The sequence below is a fragment of the Podarcis vaucheri genome, assembly GCF_965113315.1.
Source record: "Podarcis vaucheri genome assembly, chromosome: 17".
Lineage (NCBI taxonomy): Eukaryota > Metazoa > Chordata > Lepidosauria > Squamata > Lacertidae > Podarcis > Podarcis vaucheri.
Window position 1 is genome coordinate 16,816,341 of NC_138755.1, and position 18,553 is coordinate 16,834,893.

The 18,553-nt window shown below is 42.1% G+C and overlaps 1 protein-coding gene across 13 annotated transcripts in view; it reads left to right on the plus strand.

Annotated features, from left to right (window-relative positions):
- The window catches only part of BNC2 (basonuclin zinc finger protein 2), a 409,457-nt gene that overhangs the window by 260,525 nt on the left and 130,379 nt on the right, over window positions 1-18,553 (plus strand). For all 13 annotated transcript variants that reach the window (XR_014214776.1, XM_082204620.1, XM_082204618.1 and 10 more), the window contains one exon: window positions 4,678-4,780. Coding sequence is in view for 12 of the 13 variants with exons in the window: in XM_082204620.1 (XP_082060746.1) it covers window positions 4,678-4,780 (103 nt within the window). In the remaining variant the exon portion in view is untranslated. The remainder of the gene's footprint in view (window positions 1-4,677; window positions 4,781-18,553) is intronic.

Genomic DNA, 18,553 nt, shown 5'->3' on the forward strand with positions numbered 1-18,553 from the left:
TGTGTGTGTGTGTGTGTGTGTGTTTGTGTGTAACAACCTCTCAGTGCTCCCCCCTTTTTACAGCTTTTAAAAACCAATTCAAGAAATCAAATAAAATGCTGCATCACGTTACAAAAGGTCATTTGAGATTTTCATTCTCGACTCAGTTCAGTTTTGCCAGGCTACTGCTTGTTGGAAATCTGTAGCCTGTCCTCAACCCAATTTCTTATGGATGGCAAGGAGGAGGGGGGTGGGAATTGGGGCAAAAGACAGGAAAAGTGGTGGCAGGACAGAGAGGAAAAACAAGGGGCCTGCAGCCTACTTTGGGGTCAAGGCATGAGCATTTGGGCTATGACCATAGCTGCCAACTTTTCCCTTTTTTAAAGGGAAATTCCCTTATTCCAAATAGGATTCCACGCAAGAAAAGGGAAAAGTTGATAGCTATGGCTGTGACTCCACACAAAACTAGCCTAGGACTCACCCACTGTTGACATGTGGACTTTGACAAGAAAAAGTTATCTTACCCCCACTGCGGCAGCAATATACAAGCTCCTGCTGTGCTAAATACATTCTCTCATCCCATTCTTTAAGTTTTTAAAATTGTTACTTATATTTTACAGGTGATACAGATCATGCTGGAAATTGCCATTCTCCCAGCCCCCTCTCCCTCTGATGCCAATTTTTATCAACAAGTTTCTGTTTACCAAATAATAGCTCTCTAGTTTTCATAATTTCATAATGCTTCTGTTCATTCGGAACACTTTCTTATTTGGGTAAACACAGGGATCCGATAAAATTGTTCCCCTGGATAATGTTAATCAAAGATGGCGCATCTTGTTGGTGATTGGATGGTCTGTAGCAAAAATTATGCATCTTAAAGTTTGGGGGAGGGGTAAATTCGCCCTGTCATTACTGTCATTTGGGTTCAAATACATTTGACATTTAATTGACTGGTTTTTGGCCATGTTAAAGAATGGTGATGCTAAGGTTATGTTAGCATTGGACTGTTTGTTTTAGAATTATTATTACATTTCACCATGAAGAGCTATGTCAATGTTTACATAAGAAAAGTGGTTCTTAGTCACCATACTTATTTGGAAATAGATGATAAAAAAATCAATGAAACAGATGCTCAAGTAAATGTATTTAGGATCAGGATGCAAGTGATTACAGTAATTTCCTGTCATTCACCTTGCAACCTTATAGCATTTTCAGATGTTATATAATTTATTGTTGAAACCTGATATAAGGTGATTGAGAGGTCTTAAATGTTGACCTGAAATCTCCTTGAATGTTTGTTCTTGTGAACAATGCGAATGGAACACAAATGAAGGAGCAAGCCCCCCCTTTAATAATTTTAAACATAGCTAAATGAGTCGTTTGGCATTCAGACAATAAACTGTAATATTGAACTAAAAAAACAACAACTGCATTTCAGCCTGAATCTAATTTTAATAACCAACCAAATTATCTTTTTGAAAACAAAAAATGAAAGAAAGAGGGGAGAGGTGGAGTATGTTGAAAATTATTCTGAACTTTCAATATAGAGATAATTTAGCAAGGCTCACAGTTGTAACGGGGTGATATTGCTTCACCCACTTGTAAGATAAACATCAGGAAACTGTGAAATATATGCTAAAAACTGAATTTGAAAGAAAGCATTTGTTAGTAGAAGGAGCTGCAATTCGTACGCTTTCTGCCCTTTTGCAGTTGCAATTAATTACTGAGTTCATTCATTAATGAACATATTAGAGAAAGACACCATTACTGACTAGGGGAGATCTGATATATTACTGAGTCAATAAAGTATTGAACACAGAGAGACCTTTCGGTAGAACCCTCCGTGCTTCGTCTGGTCACTCGCAATCACATATATTATTCTTGCCTACTCAGCAATTTCGTGGGTGCCCTTATATTTCATATTTCTAATTCCTTTAATTACCGTTAGGTACAACGATGTTTTACAACCTTGCTAATGAACAGTTGGTCAGTTGACGTTGGTTGATAAACTCTTAACTGTCAGGTGCAATACAACAAACTCACCCACCCCTGTGCGCTTGCATCCAGCAATACTTTTTAGAGTCTGATATGAAGCAGCAGCTGAAGAAAGAAAAGCAAAAGGAATGTAGAAAATATACCTTTGTTGGAAATCATGTAAGGAAAAAGCAGCCAGATTTTAATCGGAGAACAACCGAAAAAATTAATCAAACATGATCTATGCATTTGCAAATGCACTTAACCGCATTTTTCGCTCCATAAGACACACCTAGTTTTTAGAGGGGGAAATGTAGCCTGCATTCACACCATAAGACGCACACACATTTCCCCTTACTTTTTAGGAGCGAAAAAGTGTGTCTTATAGAGCGGAAAATACAGTACTTGCTCATAGGGATGTCACATTTATTTGAATGGGGTTGGTAATATCACGCAAGGACATGAGCTGTGAGATATGTGGGGCACTATGCATGTACAAGAGGGATTTACTTACTGCCTGCCCCCACTGCCTGCCTCTGCTACCCAAATGCTGCTCTTGAACTCCTGTGGACTAAACGGAGTGGGCTTAGCTGTGTCAGAGGGTTGCAGTTTTGCAAAGCCAACAATATGCAACAGGCCAGCAAAACTTCTCCTGGCCTATAACTTTAATTAATAAACGGTGTGATGCAAACTATCTATACTTGGAGGTAGATCTCTCCCAAGTGCAGTGGGATGCCTGAGTGAGTAGGTGTATATATAAAAGATTGCAGCTAAAACCACTGTTTCAAGACAATGGTGGTTATTTCCTATAATGTGGTGATTTGCATTTCCATAAATCAGTTGCTGCTGCATTCAGGGAATTCTGATGTTCTTGCAAGTGCAGGTACCAAACCTCCTTCCTCTGACCCTAAAGTAATCACTGGTTGCATCTAAATTGGTAGAGTGATCATTTCCTGGCATTTCCAGTAGTTACAGTACATTGTTAATGTGTGAATGATGAATATAATACCCTCCATTTCAAAAATATGTGTGCAAATTAAGCTTAAATGCATGCCATAAATTTACTACTAGTAGTTTAGGGAGCACAGGTCATCAATAGAACTATTAAAAAACTGAGGTCTTGGCCTAAAAAGAGAGCGTCTTGGTCATTATTTATGTATTTGCTTTATAGTTTAAAGAAATTATCCATCTTTCCCTTCCAAAGTAATATTTCTTTTCATACCGTATGTGTTTCAATCTTACCTACTTACAGTTCATTTTCAGATGGTGGGGGACATGTTTCTAAAGGGCACATCAAATTGTCAAAAGTTGAACAGCTGTGCCTTGTACAAGTGATGCAGCAAATGAAATTTGCTCTATGGTTCCTGAATCAATTCTCTTCTCTATCTCCATCATTGTATTGCTGCTTAGGGAACACTTGGAGCCAGTGGCCATTCTGATGCTTAACTGAATTAAATATTTCACAAGTTTCCAAAAAAGAAACTTGAGTACTTTTCTTCTTCTTCAATGGAGTGGAGAGACCTTTGCTCCGTATTTATGTATATTTCAGTATGTACTTCATTCTTAGTTACAACAAAAATGACATGTTACAGCATTAAGAGATAACTAGCTTTAAAAAAAACCCATCCTTCGGGCATTTGGAAAGCTGAAATTTGTACAACACACACATTGTCTTCCACACTTATAAACCAAATGGGGACTTCGGTCTACATTATTTAAGTGTGTTTATTCATTTTCACGATGGTGATGGCTTAATGCATCCTATAATTGGAATTGTTCTGCGACAACAAAAAACTTATTGTTTATGACAGCCCCCTTCCCCTGGGATGAAAATAGAGCACGCCATTTCATGTCAATTTTTGTTTTACATTTTGTTATATGTGCTGTAGGGAAATGAAAATGAAAAATATTCTGAAAGCATATATTTAAAGATTATTTTAAAAAACAAAACAAAACAATGCTGCATATTTCTCTGATAATAGCCAAGATTCCAAATAGTGCTCTGAATATGTGTTGAGATCTGATACAGTGCAGAATGGGGAACCTGTGGCTCTCCAGACATTGTTATCTCTGACCATTGGCCATGCTAGGGCTCATGATGGTTGGAGTCAAACAACATCTGCAGGTTCCAGAGCCCTGGTGTAGTGGCTAAGAAGGTTAACTATTCTGAACCTGGAAGTTCAAATCTCATCTGAATCTTGAATTTTGCCAAATCGCCTGCTGTTATTCTTTACCAGGCAATACAGTGGTGCCTCACAAGGCGAAAATCCGTTCCGTGAGTCTCTTCATCTAGCGGTTTTTTCGTCTTGCGAAGCAACCCTATTATCGGCTTAGCGCTATTAGTGGCTTAGCGGATTAGCGGCTAAAAGGCTATTAGCGGCTTAGAAAAAGGGGGGAGCGAAAAAAAATCTGAACACTCGCAAGACGTTTTCGTCTTGCGAAGCAAGCCCATAGGGAAATTCATCTTGCGAAGCAGTTCAAAAACGGAAAACCCTTTCGTCTAGTGGGTTTTCCGTCTTGCGAGGCATTCGTCTTGCGGGGCACCACTGTATAGGATGACGATTCTGACCTCCCTCCCTCCAGGGTCTGATGTAAGCAGCACATGTTAAGATAATGCACATGAAGGCCCTTAGACATGCAGCGAGTTATAAAAATTCTGCTTCTTATGTGATTATTCGTCTAGTAAGATGTTTATAGAAGTTGGTTTTCCTTTTCTCCTTCCAGGCCATACGCTGCACACTGGTAAATTGCACGTGTGAATGTTTCCAACCGGGGAAGATAAACTTGAGAACCTGCGATCAGTGTAAACATGGATGGGTGGCACATGGTAAGAACTACTTTCCTTTCCGTTTCTCCTTGTCATGTTTACCTCAATGTGTGCATATAACATATCAATTGCTTAATTACTTTTACATATTGACACCTACATACCCGTTGTAAGTTTATCGGACATCAGAAGAAGTGTGCTATGGCATATGCATGTTTGCTTTGTGCTCTGTAGACAACAGAACAGTGGAGGTTCGCATGGCATTGAATGATGGTGGAAGAAATGAGTATTGTGCAGCGTGCATTCAAAATAGCATATTCTAGCCTATTTCGGTTCTCACAATTGAGTAGTTCAACAAGATATTTAGATCTAGGGCCAGCCCGACACATTTTGGTACCTGAGGCAGAATCTTTCCATGTCTTTCGCCACAATATTGTTTAGACTCAAAACTGAAGCTGTGTCAAAGCAGACTGTTGAAATTTGCTACTGAGGTTGCACTAAGAGATCAGTTGTGCATAGGATAGCAGTTATGTCAAGCTAATGGTTCCAGCTGCCTTGAAAGAGGAAGTGGTGGTGTGGCTGTTGCTATGGAAACCTGCCTTGCACCCTGAAGGTCTTAATAACCATTCGCCAGTTGCTAACATTCCTTTCCTGGGCATGGTATTTAAGCGTGTGGTTGCCATGCGACTCCAGGCAATCTTAATGAGATGAGTTTTCCAGATCCTTGTCAGTCATGCTTCAGGGCTGTTTCTGGCACTGATGGATGACTTTTGCCCTTTCTTGTGATGAGGCAGAGCAATGCTTTTAAAATCATTACCATGTGGGTAGTCCTCAGTATGAGTTCTGGAAACAAGCTGAAAGCTGCATGCGTTAAATATATATTTTATTAGCTGGAGCTAGACTAAGCTAGTTGAACTTTGCTCCCATTGACGTCACTGTTAACTTATCCTACTGATTTCAGCAGAACCTGAGTTATTCTGAACTTAAATTCTGGATCATGGAGTTGGATCTAGAATAAGTTAATGGATCCAACTCATGTTCCCTGCCTCTTGGCAAAGACTTGGCCTTAATCTGAATTTATAGCAAGTGCAGTCTGGGATTCTGTGTCTTCCATCTTTGGAGAACTCCATGATAACTTCTAGCAGCTATGGAATCTGTCAAGGGATGTTCACTATTTTGTGTGTGGTAGTCGGGGTGTTTGTGGAAAGTTAAAGGGGGGGATCTGTCCTTTGACCTTTTTCCCTTTCCAAAAAAATAAAATAAATGCAAAACATTTGTGTCAAAATAACTAGAACACAAAGAATAGGGTAGAATAAAATAACGTGTCATGTTTTGGTCCTGCAGAGGAGCCCACGGAATAAGGTAGAAGTTGCATCACCACGGACAGCTCCTGAACACACAGCCTGTGAAGGTCCAAAGAAAATTTAGCGTTTTTAAAGCCTATGCTTCCACACAAACCTCTCCCAGACTCTGTTCCTAATGGGGGGGCCAACCCTCTGGCCTGAAATCCGGCACTCCCTTGTGCTCACCCCATAGCCTTCTGCCTTGCACACTCCTTGCATCGCTGGATGGCTGAGAGGGCTGTGGGTGGCCTTAAATCCCTCAGGCTCAGGAGATTGGGTTTGTGAAGGTCCTGGCTGAAGCTATCCAGGCCTTGGTGATATGGGAGGTTGTTCCTTGGCCTGGTCCATGTATAATTTATTTATACCCCGCCCATCTGGCTGACATGAGGCAAGTCCTCATGCTGGTACGGTGGCAGCTGCTGGCAGGATGACGAGGAAAGCAAAAAAGGATTACTTTATACAGAGATAAATGTTGCATAAAGTGATGTACACACAATAGCTGAGAAAGAAGGAGAGTCAGATTGAGGTACAGTGGTACCTCAGGTTACATACGCTTCAGGTTACACACTCCGCTAACCCTGAAATAGTGCTTCAGGTTAAGAACTTTGCTTCAGGATGAGAACAGAAATCAGGCTCCAGGGGCGCAGCAGCAGCAGGAGGCCCCATTAGCTAAAGTGGTGCTTCAGGTTAAGAACAGTTTCAGGTTAAGAACGGACCTCCGGAACGAATTAAGTACTTAACCCAAGGTATCACTGTGTGTGCGCGTGTGTGTGTGTGTGCGTGTGTGTGCGTGTGTGTGTGTGTGTGTGTAATCAATCTCCTTTATTGGCATATAAAAAGTGCATCATATACATGGATAAGAACACAACACAGTTAACAAAACATAGTAGGAGATACTTCAGGATAAAACTGTCCAGTTATCGTGATGTACAAAGATGGCTCTTAGGACCCATGGTGACGTAATTTCATAGTGTCATTCAAAAATCTTTCCACATTCTCCACAATTTCATCCCTACAGTTGTTCAGCAGATGAGACACTCTGGAAGATTAACCCCTTCCTTCAATAAGGGGGCCAAATACTTATCACATATTTTTGCATAAAATGGGAAATAAAAATAAAACAGGTGTGATGAATTCTACCTCTTTTGTACTACAAAGGCAGCGTCTTTCAGAGGATGGGATTTTCGGGACTCTACCTTGCAAAACTGCAGACGGTGAGACGTTAAATCTTGCTAGGGAAAGAGCTCTGTGTAGGTGGGGATCGTAAATATGGAATGTCCTGGCCCAATGAGGGTGGGAAGCCCCAATGGGGAACAGGTTTTGTTGGCTTCACTGCAAAGGATTGGGAATTCAGTCTCTAGGATTCTGCGCTTGATTGTCTGGAATGCTACCAATTGTGGGAGCCTAAGCAGCAATTCGAGTGATAGGCCACAGGTTCTGATTTTGCTCTCAACGCAAGCTAGCCTTTTAGAATGGTGGGGTTCTGCCAGTATGTGAAAAGGTAAAGAGGATGGATCGGACATGAAATGTAGGTGGGGCCAGAATTTTACAGTGATGAGCAACACTTTGGTTTCCAGCAGCCCTTGCCGAGTTTCCAGACACATGGCTGTACATGGCACGCAATTTGGCAGCCCCAGAATTTTGCGCAGAAATTTGGATTGGATGTGTTCCAATGTTTGGTTAACTGTGCCAGTTCATAATGGAATGCCATACAGGAGTTTTGGGGCTACTTTGGGGGCATTAAAGAACTTTAGTGCAGCTGGACTGATTCCCTCTGTTAAAGAAGAAACGAGTGACAGTCAGAGCTAGAGGATCTGCTCCATTAAGTGCAAGCTTGCAATCGTCTTTCCAGGAAGTGTTATATTGGAAGTGAATGCCTAGGTATTTAAAGTTTTTAACCTGTTCAGTTCCAGTCTGTTGGCTATACAATATTCCTGGCAGTGGCACAGGAGCCGCTTCAAGCCAACCCTTGTGCAAGACAAGATGACTGCATCATCGGCATATAGTAAGATGGGAACATGAATGGAGCTGAGCTTCAGACAATGGCCATTCACCCCGGGTAAACAGGGTGCAAGGTCATTTTTTAAAAAACCAAAAAACCCCTGTCATTAGCAAGTTGTGAGAGTCAGTTCTAACAACTTGCTAATGACAGAGGGGATTTTGGTTTGGTTTTTTAAAAAAAGCATGCTTATAAAGAGCAGTATAGGATCAAAACGAGAAATTTGTGCAAAACTATTGCTTCAGTTCAAGGACGCGGGTGGCGCTGTGGGTTACACCACAGAGCCTAGGACTTGCCGATCAGAAGGTCGGCGGTTCAAATCCCCGCGACAGGGTGAGCTCCTGTTGCTCGGTCCCTGCTCCTGCCAACCTAGCAGTTTGAAAGCACATCAAAGTGCAAGTAGATAAATAGGTACTGCTCCGGCGGGAAGGTAAACGGCGTTTCCGTGCGCTGCTCTGGTTCACCAGAAGCGGCTTAGTCATGCTGGCCACATGACCCGGAAAAACTGTCTGTGGACAAATGCCGGCTCCCTCAGACAATAAAGCAAGATGAGTGCTGCAACCCCAGAGTCGGTCACGACTGGACCTAATGGTCAGGAGTCCCTTTACCCTTTACCTTATTGCTTCACTTCTGTGAAAATTCTGTTCCCTTCTCATTTTTTTGTACTTTACTTTTATTGTTGTTACCCATATGAAATATCATATGGTTAGAAGGCAGGATATACATTTAGCAAATCATCATCATCATCATCATGTATTAAATTTGTATACTTCCCTATAGCCGTAGGTCTCAGGGTGGTTTGCAACACACAGTTACAATATATGAAGCAGAAAATACATAATAAACCTAATAAAAACATAAAAACAAAAATAATCATAACAATTAACAATTCTAATGTATGCACACTAAAAAACAATACCCGCCCTGACAAAAGTCCCTGAACAGTACCCTAGCCCACAAATACAAAAATCAAAACTAACATATAACATTTAACAACAATTTAAAACAACCCCACCCTCCAAATAAAACAGCACCCTCCCAAATTAAAACGCCATCCTTGTTAAAATAATAATTTTAACACAAGGGGTTTGGCCCACACCTTTGTTCCATTCCTGAAGTGTTGCCGCCAAAGGGACAAGTTGTAATTTTCCAGTTCACAAAAGAGAAGGGATGATCTTATTAACTAACTAATTAAATAGTTTCACCTATTGGCCTTTGAGCAGGTTATACTCTGGTACATACAATATAAGAACATCATGCAATTGAAATTTAAAAGAAACCAGAATCAACCATTCCCTTGTCTGTCACTCATAAATTTACTATTGGTGGGGAAAAGCCAAGAGAAGAGAAATGTCTTCACCTGCCATCAGAAACAACTGCATCTCTCTGCCTGTCTAATCTCAGCAAGGGAAGGTGTTTTTGTAATATTAGAACAAATATAATATTAGAGGAAATGCCATGTCACAGCGCAGCAAGCTTCATTCAGATGCTGCATGGAACCTTCTCGCATAACCACATTTGCCACATTTTCCGTTTTTCTAGAAAAAGAGGTGCCAAGAACGTCTTCCTTGTTCTCTGAGAATGGCATTGGCGCCCACCTTGAGAGATGCTGGAGCTGAGCTCTGGCTGAAGAAAAGAAAAAAAAAGCTCTGCACATATCTGCGTATTTGTCTGCTTTGTATATGAAGAAGGTGCACAGCGCAGCAGTTCCCATGTTGTTAACGTAACAGAAGAAAGGATCCAAGGTGCATTTAATTCCCAGTGGGACCTAAATGCTTTGTAGTTGAAGAGCAGGCATCTCGCAAGTAGGACTGGGAGAGCCAGCTTCAAACCTCTCAGTCTCAGTCTCAGTCAGTTTTATTGCACATAGCCAAAGGCTGCCGCAATGTACACAGAATTATTTGACAATTAAAAGAAAATATACTGAATTGGTAAAAAAAGACTTAAAACATTTCTATTATTAAAACATTACGTACTCTAAACAAAGCTATAAAAGTACCCCAATGTACAAATAAAAACATTAAACAATAAAATTCATAAGCTAAAATCATCACATGGTCACTAATGTTAAAAACAATATCAATTAATACAGTGTGCAATTTATACTCAGAGTTTGGTGACAAAGATAGAGCATAGCCTGAGGTAGATAGATAGGATCAAATAAATTCATCTCCTTTACAGTTAATGGCTACCTTGGCTATATGAGCCAGTGTGGTGTAGTGGTTAAGAGCGGTAGTCACGTAATCTGGGAAACCGGGTTCGTGTCTCCGCTCCTCCACATGCAGCTGCTGGGTGACCTTGGGCCAGTCACACTTCTGTGAAGTCTCTCAGCCCCACTCACCTCACAGAGTGTTTGTTGTGGGGGAGGAAGGGAAAGGAGAATGTTAGCCGCTTTGAGACTCCTGAAGGGGAGTGAAAGGCGGGATATCAAATCCAAACTCTTCTTCTTCTTCTTCTTCTATATAATTTGCTCTAATTTTCCTAGCAGCAGTTGCAAAAAGTGCTACCCGCCAGGTCACATACTTATCTGCAAGGAGATATAACATCATATCAAGGGGGTTCTGGCCAGGGGACCCTGTCATTATAGGTACCAAAAATCTTTTTCTTGCATCATTATATATCGGACAGTGCAAGATATAATGCATAAGGTCATCTACTTCAGAACATCCCCTAATGCAAACACGTTCATTTTTTTGGTATGCCTCTATGTCTCCCATCTCTATAAGCAAAGCAGAGCTTATCGTATTTAGTCGTAGCTCTGTAAAAGCTTTTCGAAGCTGTGCAAAAGTCAATTCATTAAAATAAGATATGTGTTCATTGACCTCTCTAAGTTTAAAATACAATGGGGCGCATGTAGATGTGCACATAGAGTTTAGATCGTTTTTAGTTGCCACTGCCCTTATGGTTTGTTTAAAAATATTTTTCTGTGAATATAAGGGGAGTTCTTTAATCTCAGTCACTGAGAGATCATATTTGCCCATCAGTTGGGCAGCATGATGTACCCAGTTTTTAAGGGGTAATCCATTTGAGAGCTCAATCAGGCATTTTTTTGGTAGCCTAGTGTTGTCCATCTGTTGAACTCTAAACCTAAACCTCTCCGCTATGAAGCTCACTGCATGGGCTTGGGCCAGCCTGGTTGCTGTTAGGACAACAGGGTAGAGAGGGACATTGTGTTCTGCTCTCAGAACCTTGTAGGGGCAGATTAAAAACATAGTCAATGATCTGTGGACTTTCAGAGTGCCTCTTAGCTAAAATAAGAATCATTCTCCAATCCAGAGAGCCAGTGTGGTGTTGTGGTTAAGTGTGATAGACTCGTAATCTGGGGAACCGGGTTCACGTCTACGCTCCTCCACATGCAGCTGCTGGGTGACCTTGGGCTAGTCACACTTCTCTGAAGTCTCTCAGCCTCACTCACCTCACAGAGTGTTTGTTGTGGGGGAGGAAGGGAAAGGAGATTGTTAGCCGCTTTGAGACTCCTTCGGGTAGCGATAAAGCGGGATATCAAATCCAAACTCTTCTTCTCTTCTTCTTCTAAATTTAACTTCTGTTAACAAAGCTTCCTTTTGCCCATCATTCAGCTGCCTTTATAATAAAAATAAAAATGCTTGCACTTCAATAAAGTGAGATGACACTGTTTTACAAATAAGGCAAGGCAAGTGAGTGGGTTTATACAGCAGGTTAGGATCCTTCATAGGCTTATGGTATCTTACCACACATTTTGGTTTTGGTTCTTTCCTCCACCCTTTCTCATGACAACCGTTCCTCATACATTTTCTTAGTTTCAGCCCTTAAAATTCCTGTTCAGGAGATGGGATATGTGTATATGATAAACAGAAATTTACATTTGAGAACTGCATCCTGCCAGCGTGTGTAAATTTCTTGGTCCTCTTTGAATAAATCCAATCACCGTGTTTACATTTTGTGGCAAAGCAGGACCAGTGATATATACAGATATATTTTCCTCAGACACATTCCAAGCATATGTGTATAAATTAGTACCTTCAGACTGTGGCAAGCCCACTTGAGTTATTTAGCTTATTTACTCTCAAAAACCTTTAGACCGGTGTTCCTTGAGGACTTGTTGATGAGTTGCAATATGGAACACCTGGGTTTTGAAATCCCAGAGCTCCACGGTTCACTATTCCAAAACCTATCTTCCTTTGAATGCCTTTGACTCCAGCCTTGTCGAATAATATGCCAAAATATTGTCGAATAATATGCCAAAATGGAGTCCCTGCTGTCCTCATTCTTTCCAGTTGTTTATTAGAAAGATTGTGTTATGCCCATGTATAGGGCATGGCTGATGGAGTGGTCCTGAAGCAGCCAAGAGGATATTCATGCACTAGATACTGGGTGTGAAATATTATGCCAGTGCTTATACTTGACCAGGGGTCAGCAGACCTTTTCAGCAAGGGGCCGGTCCACTGTCCCTCAGACCTTGTGGGGGGCTGGACTATATTTTTTTGGGGAAATGAACCAATTCCTATGCCCCACAAATAACCCAGAGATGCATTTTAAATAAAAGCACACATTCTACTCATGTAAAAACACACTGATTCCCAGACCGTCCACGGGCCGGATTTAGAAGGTGATGAGGCCAGATCCAGACTCCAGGCCTTAGTTTGCCTACCCATGTACTTGACGAATGATAGATTTATATGAATCCTACCTGGCAAAGAGTAGGACCTCTTGTGTCCTGCAGGATTAACTCACCCTGCTTAGCAAACGTTCAGTGATGCCTAATGTCATCAAAAATATGGGGCGTTTTCATAGGTGATGAAGGTACTGCTATTAATTTCACATGCCTCTAGGTGAAGGGTGGGAAACCTCCATCCTACAGGCCAATCTTGGCCCGGCAGGGGTTCCAATGAGGCCATTCCCCCCCAAAAAAAAACCATGCACACCTGCCAGTCAGCTGACATCAATGCAATTGGCTGGTGATGCCAGCTGATGGGTTGTGGGGCCTTGTGTGCCAGTTTTCCAGTTTGTGCCAATGCAGTGGAATTTAAGCCTGGTCTGTTAATGAGTGTTGAATCCTGGGTGTTAAATCCTGCTTCGTTTAGCAGGATGAGGCACTTCCCTTGAGGATGACATCACAAACACACACGTTTCTGTCCTTTTATGCTTGCGATGCCATCTTTTAGATTGGGTACAGCCACACTTCCACCAGGAAGAGAACCCAGATGCTTCGTTTCCACTAACGGCTCTAAATCTGTACAGGTCCCCGTTCATTTGCACATGGTCAGAGCTCCTCATCAAGCAATAAAGGTGGATGCAAGCTCACATTTTAGCATGCAATCAAATTTAAAAAGAGCACCTTTCTTAAATTAAGCCACAACACAGTGGTTCACAAATAAGCAGAAGCATATAGAGGTGCCATATAGAGGAGAGACGTTGGAGATATTCTTAATGCCACTTGTGAAGGGTCCCTTAGAGCACAATGCCTTCTCATTAAGTTTTCTTACATGATGAATCTATCCAGAGAAGTTTTCAAACCTGATGTAATAAAAAATAAAAAGTTTCCATCTCCCTTCCCACTTTTCCTATAAGCCAAATCAATGGAAGGCAGACTATTCTCCGTAATGGAATAAGTCTATGAGAGAGGAGAAGCCAGGAGTGGGGAGTGCATTGCTAGTTGAAAGAGCAGAGGGTTACACAAAGCTTGAGAAAATAAATAAGCAAGTGGCTCCTTGATTCCCACTAGCCGTGCACGAAGAGATTGACTTGCACTGCCTTCTTTACTGTGCTGCCTTCATTGGAGTTGGGTTTGGAATCTTATTACCTGGTCCAGTCAGAACTGGGTTCATTGTAGTAATAGTAGTAGTAGTAGTAGTAGTAGTAGTAATAATAATAATAATAATAATAATAATAATAATAATAATAATAATAATAATTTTATTTATATCCCATCCTCCCCAGCCAAAGCTGGGCTCAGAGCAGCTAACAACAGTAAAATAATACAACATTCTAAAATCGATTCATTATAAAATCAGTTCAATTGTATTTGTTTTGGACTTCGAAGAAAGTAATTCCGGTGTGATTCCCATCTCCCCGTGCCTGTTAGTCTCTGGGACTGAATTTTATTTACGTTTTAAGTTATGTTCATAATCCTATTTCTGTTCTTTATAAGTTTTTATGCATAAAATCAGTATAGTTCTGTTTTTGTTTTTGTTTTTTTTAAATGCAGGTTAAAAAAGGGAACTGGAGATTGTAAGGAGCTTGTTATTTGCTCATGTCTTGTTTGACAACTGTCTCTGCTGCCTTGGGAACAAATCCAGGACACAGGACACGCCAAGAAGCTTCCTCTTCCTCTTCCTCTTCCCATTTCATTTTTAATTTGCATGCCCCCCTTTTCTACATCACTGTACTCAATATGGTTTTCAATCCATAGGGACTGTCAACATGGTGCCCTGCAGATATTGTTGGACTACAACTCCCATAATCCACAACTGGTGGCCATGCTGACTGCAGCTGTAGTAGACTTACAGATAGCTCAGTTGGTAGAGCACGAGACTCTTAATCTCAGGGTTGTGGGTTCAAACCCCACGTTGGGCAAAATTATTATTATTATTATTATTATTATTATTATTATTATTATTATTATTATTCTGCCCTCCCCAGCCAAAACCAAGCTCAGAGTGGCTAACGTCAAATGTGTAACACATTAACAAAAAATCAGGCAATCAATTAAAATTCATCCTAAAATCTGATAAGGAACAGAATAAAATCCAATCAGATGGCAAAAGATTCCACCATTGCAGGGAATTGGACTAGGTGACCCTTATGGTCCCTTTCAATTCTGTGATTCTATGAACATCAGAAGTGCACCACGTTGGCTACCCCACCATAGAAATTAGCAGTTTCTGTGGACCAGCTGCTGGCAATTTGTGGCTGCTGGAGCACCCAGCAATGACGACTTTGGCCAATAGAAATCACTGCTCCATTTCTCCTAAACTGCTCTGATGAGGGAAAGGAAAGCTACATGTTTAGAGGACTGCTTTCGGAGGTGGCAAATGTAGGATATCAATTCATCAAAGAGTTCTCTTTGTGGCAGGATAAGTGTTTCTTTTGGCGTAAAGTCGGTTTATTGAGTTTTGACCCTGCTGCCTTGCTCTATAGTGGTAATCCTACCACCAGTGTTTTTTAATGCTCAGGCCAACAATTGCATAGCTTATAGCGGCCTTGTGCTCACCGCTGCTGCTCTTAAAAAGGACTTGGTTGTTTCTTGTGTGAATCTCTGGTGTTTAAAGGATTTAAAGAACTAGACTGTTTTAATTTGCTTCCAGCGGCATATGTTTTTTCAGCTTGGAGGAAGATTTATTTATTTTTAAAATGGTTTAAATTGGCTAAACCATTTCCTAGGTCTGGAGTTGTCAGGCAGACAAGATTAAAAAAAACCTAAAAAAAAAATAGAGAGAGAGAGGGAGTTTGAGACATGTTGTAGGATTTAAAAAAACACGGTTAAGCATTGGCATTTTATAAGCATTTTGATTTAATGCAGATCAGTGCTACTGAGTATGGAAAAAGAAATTAAATCAAAAAAAGTAACCGCTGAAAAGGCCTTTCTCAACATGCTTAACAACCACTTTTTTTGTTGCATGCAAAAAAGGGGCAGAAACCACACAACTCTGACATGCCCCAGACTTAAGAATAAGCAAAGTTAAGTTCTGTTTATTAGAATGGGGAATGTAAGCACATGCTTAAATTTCTTTCATTGAAATGAATGGATTCAAAAGTGCTTAGTTTCTGCTGAATTGTTCCTTATGTTCGTGTGGTGTGTCTAACTTAGACCCAAAATACTATTTCCTTACTTCCATGAGAAGAATGGAAGAATGACTAGCTTCATTTCCTTTTATTGAATTTATGTACTGCCCTATACCTGGGGGGTCTCAGGGCAGTTCCTTCTACTATTTGTCATCACCGTCACCCCTATTTTTCATAATTTATTTTTTATTTAGTTATGTGTTTTTGCCTGTTTCCTAGTGTTCTCAACAAATGGCTGGTCTTTCCATTAACCTTCCTTGTGTTCTCTAGTTGGTTAGACGCACAAATCACCACACGATTTGGACAAGCTACTCGTTATTTTCTTCTTCTTTGTACATTTGTATGCAGACCACCTCCAGTTCCTTTTATTAATGGCAATGCACAATCAAGTGAGAAACCTGCTATATCACCCTTTAACCCTCTGAAATCTCACTCCATTCATCAGTTGCAACGAAAAGTTGACAAACACACTGGTCGGGGACAGAGGGTGGCGCTTGGGGGGGAACTGTCATCCCGCCACTCCTTGGTGTGTGGAGTACCTCAGGGTGCGATACTCTCCCCGATGCTTTTCAACATCTTTATGCGCCCCCTCGCCCAGCTTGTCCGGAGTTTTGGGCTGGGTTGCCATCAGTATGCCGATGACACCCAACTCTATCTGTTTATGGATGGCCATCCTGACTCGGCCCCAGACACACTGACCAGATGTTTGGAAGCTGTGGCTGGATGGTTACGTGGGAGCCGGTTGAAGTTAAATCCTTCGAAGACAGAGGTCCAGTGGCTGGGACGGGGCGATATGGGATTGGGGGGGCAACTCCCATCTCTTGCGGGGGCGCAATTAGTGCCAGCACCATCCGTTAAGAGTTTGGGTGTAATCTTCGACCCCTCCCTTTCCATGGAGGCGCAGATTGCAGCTATAACAAAGGCGGCATTTTTCCATCTCCGCCAAGCTAAGCAGTTGGCTCCTTACCTCTCTCGCCCTGACCTAGCCACTGTGATCCACGCGACGGTCACCTCCAGACTGGATTATTGTAACTCGCTCTACGTGGGGCTGCCCTTGAGACTGACCCAGAAACTCCAGCGGGTGCAGAATGCTGCAGCGAGACTCCTTACGGGGTCTTCGCTGCGAGACCACATTCACCCGGTGCTATACCAGCTGCACTGGCTCCCGGTGGAGTACAGGATCAGGTTTAAGCTGCTGGTTTTAACCTTTAAAGCCCTATACGGCCTAGGACCCTCGTACCTACGGGATCGCCTCTCCTGGTATGCCCCACAGAGAAACTTACGGTCTTCAAATAAAAACATCTTGAAGGTCCCAGGCCACAGAGAAGTTAGGCTGGCCTCAACTAGAGCCAGGGCTTTTTCGGCTGTGGCTCCGATCTGGTGGAACACTCTCTCACAAGAGACTAGGGCCCTGCGGGACTTGACATCTTTCCGCAGGGCCTGCAAGACAGAGCTGTTCCACCAGGCCTTTGGCCAGGGTACAGCCTGACTCCCTCCCTCAGCAATCTTCGCGGAGCTCTGGCCCAATGGTTGCCAGTGGCTTGATTTGAATTAATTTTATAATGAATGACTTTAGAGTGTTGTTTGTGCTGTACTTTTGTACTGTTTTATTGTTGTTAGCCGCCCTGAGCCCGGCTTCGGCTGGGGAGGGCGGGATATTATTATTATTATTATTATTATTATTATTATTATTATTATTATTACCTCACACGGTCTCTGGCCAACTTCACACCTGACATTTCTTGTGCTGCTTCTACTGGTAGAGGGAAACTCGAGGCGACAACACAATTCTTTGTTTTGCCTGAAATTACAATGCAATTTCATTGAATTCATTGAGGCTTAAAAGGGGTAAAGGGAACCCTGGCCGTTAGGTCCAGTCGCGAACGACTCTGGGGTTCCGGCGCTCATCTTGCTTTATTGGCCGAGGGAGCCGGCGTACAGCTTCCGGGTCATGTGGCCAGCATGACTAAGCCGCTTCTGGCGAACCAGAGTAGCGCACGGAAACGCTGTTTATCTTCCCGCCACAGTGGTACCTATTTATCTACTTGCACTTTGATGTGCTTTCGAACTGCTAGGTTGGCAGGAGTGTTGGGATGCATCCAAGGAAACGGGGGCAATTTGCAAGCCCCCAGCTGGCTCCAGCCTGCCGGCTGGAAAGCCAGGCGATCTCCAGTCCTTGGCTCTGCATGAAACAGCGACCCACAGCTTCAGAAGCCTTCAGAAGCTGGAGCTCACTCCAGTCAGCAGAGTAGATAACATTGCACAACAGAAGTGGCAGGAGATGGCTGTGAGATCATATTTACAGGCAGTTTATTCAGCATACATCAGGACAAAGGAAAAACATGTCTTCTCCCTTTTGTGTCCAAGAGCAAGCAGCATAAGCAATAGCTATACCCAAAATGGAAGTTCCCAGCAAGCTGTGCTGGAGTGTAAACAGACATGTGACATACCAATCCACACATCTGTTTTAAGGTGGAATGGAATATTCTAACATCGAGCTTGGACCGAACAATGGGCGCTCACCCCAGCACGGGCATTTGAACCGCCGATCTTCTGATCAGCAAGCCCTAGGCTCAGTGGTTTATATTATTACAGCCTTAGAACACATCCAAAAGGATTACTTTTGGGGGGGGGAGGACAGAAGGAGGTTCATCCTCCTCATCCAGGATAGAAAGGAACAGTGAGAAATAAGCTACATTAGATCCAGGGATGAGGGTGGGGAACTGG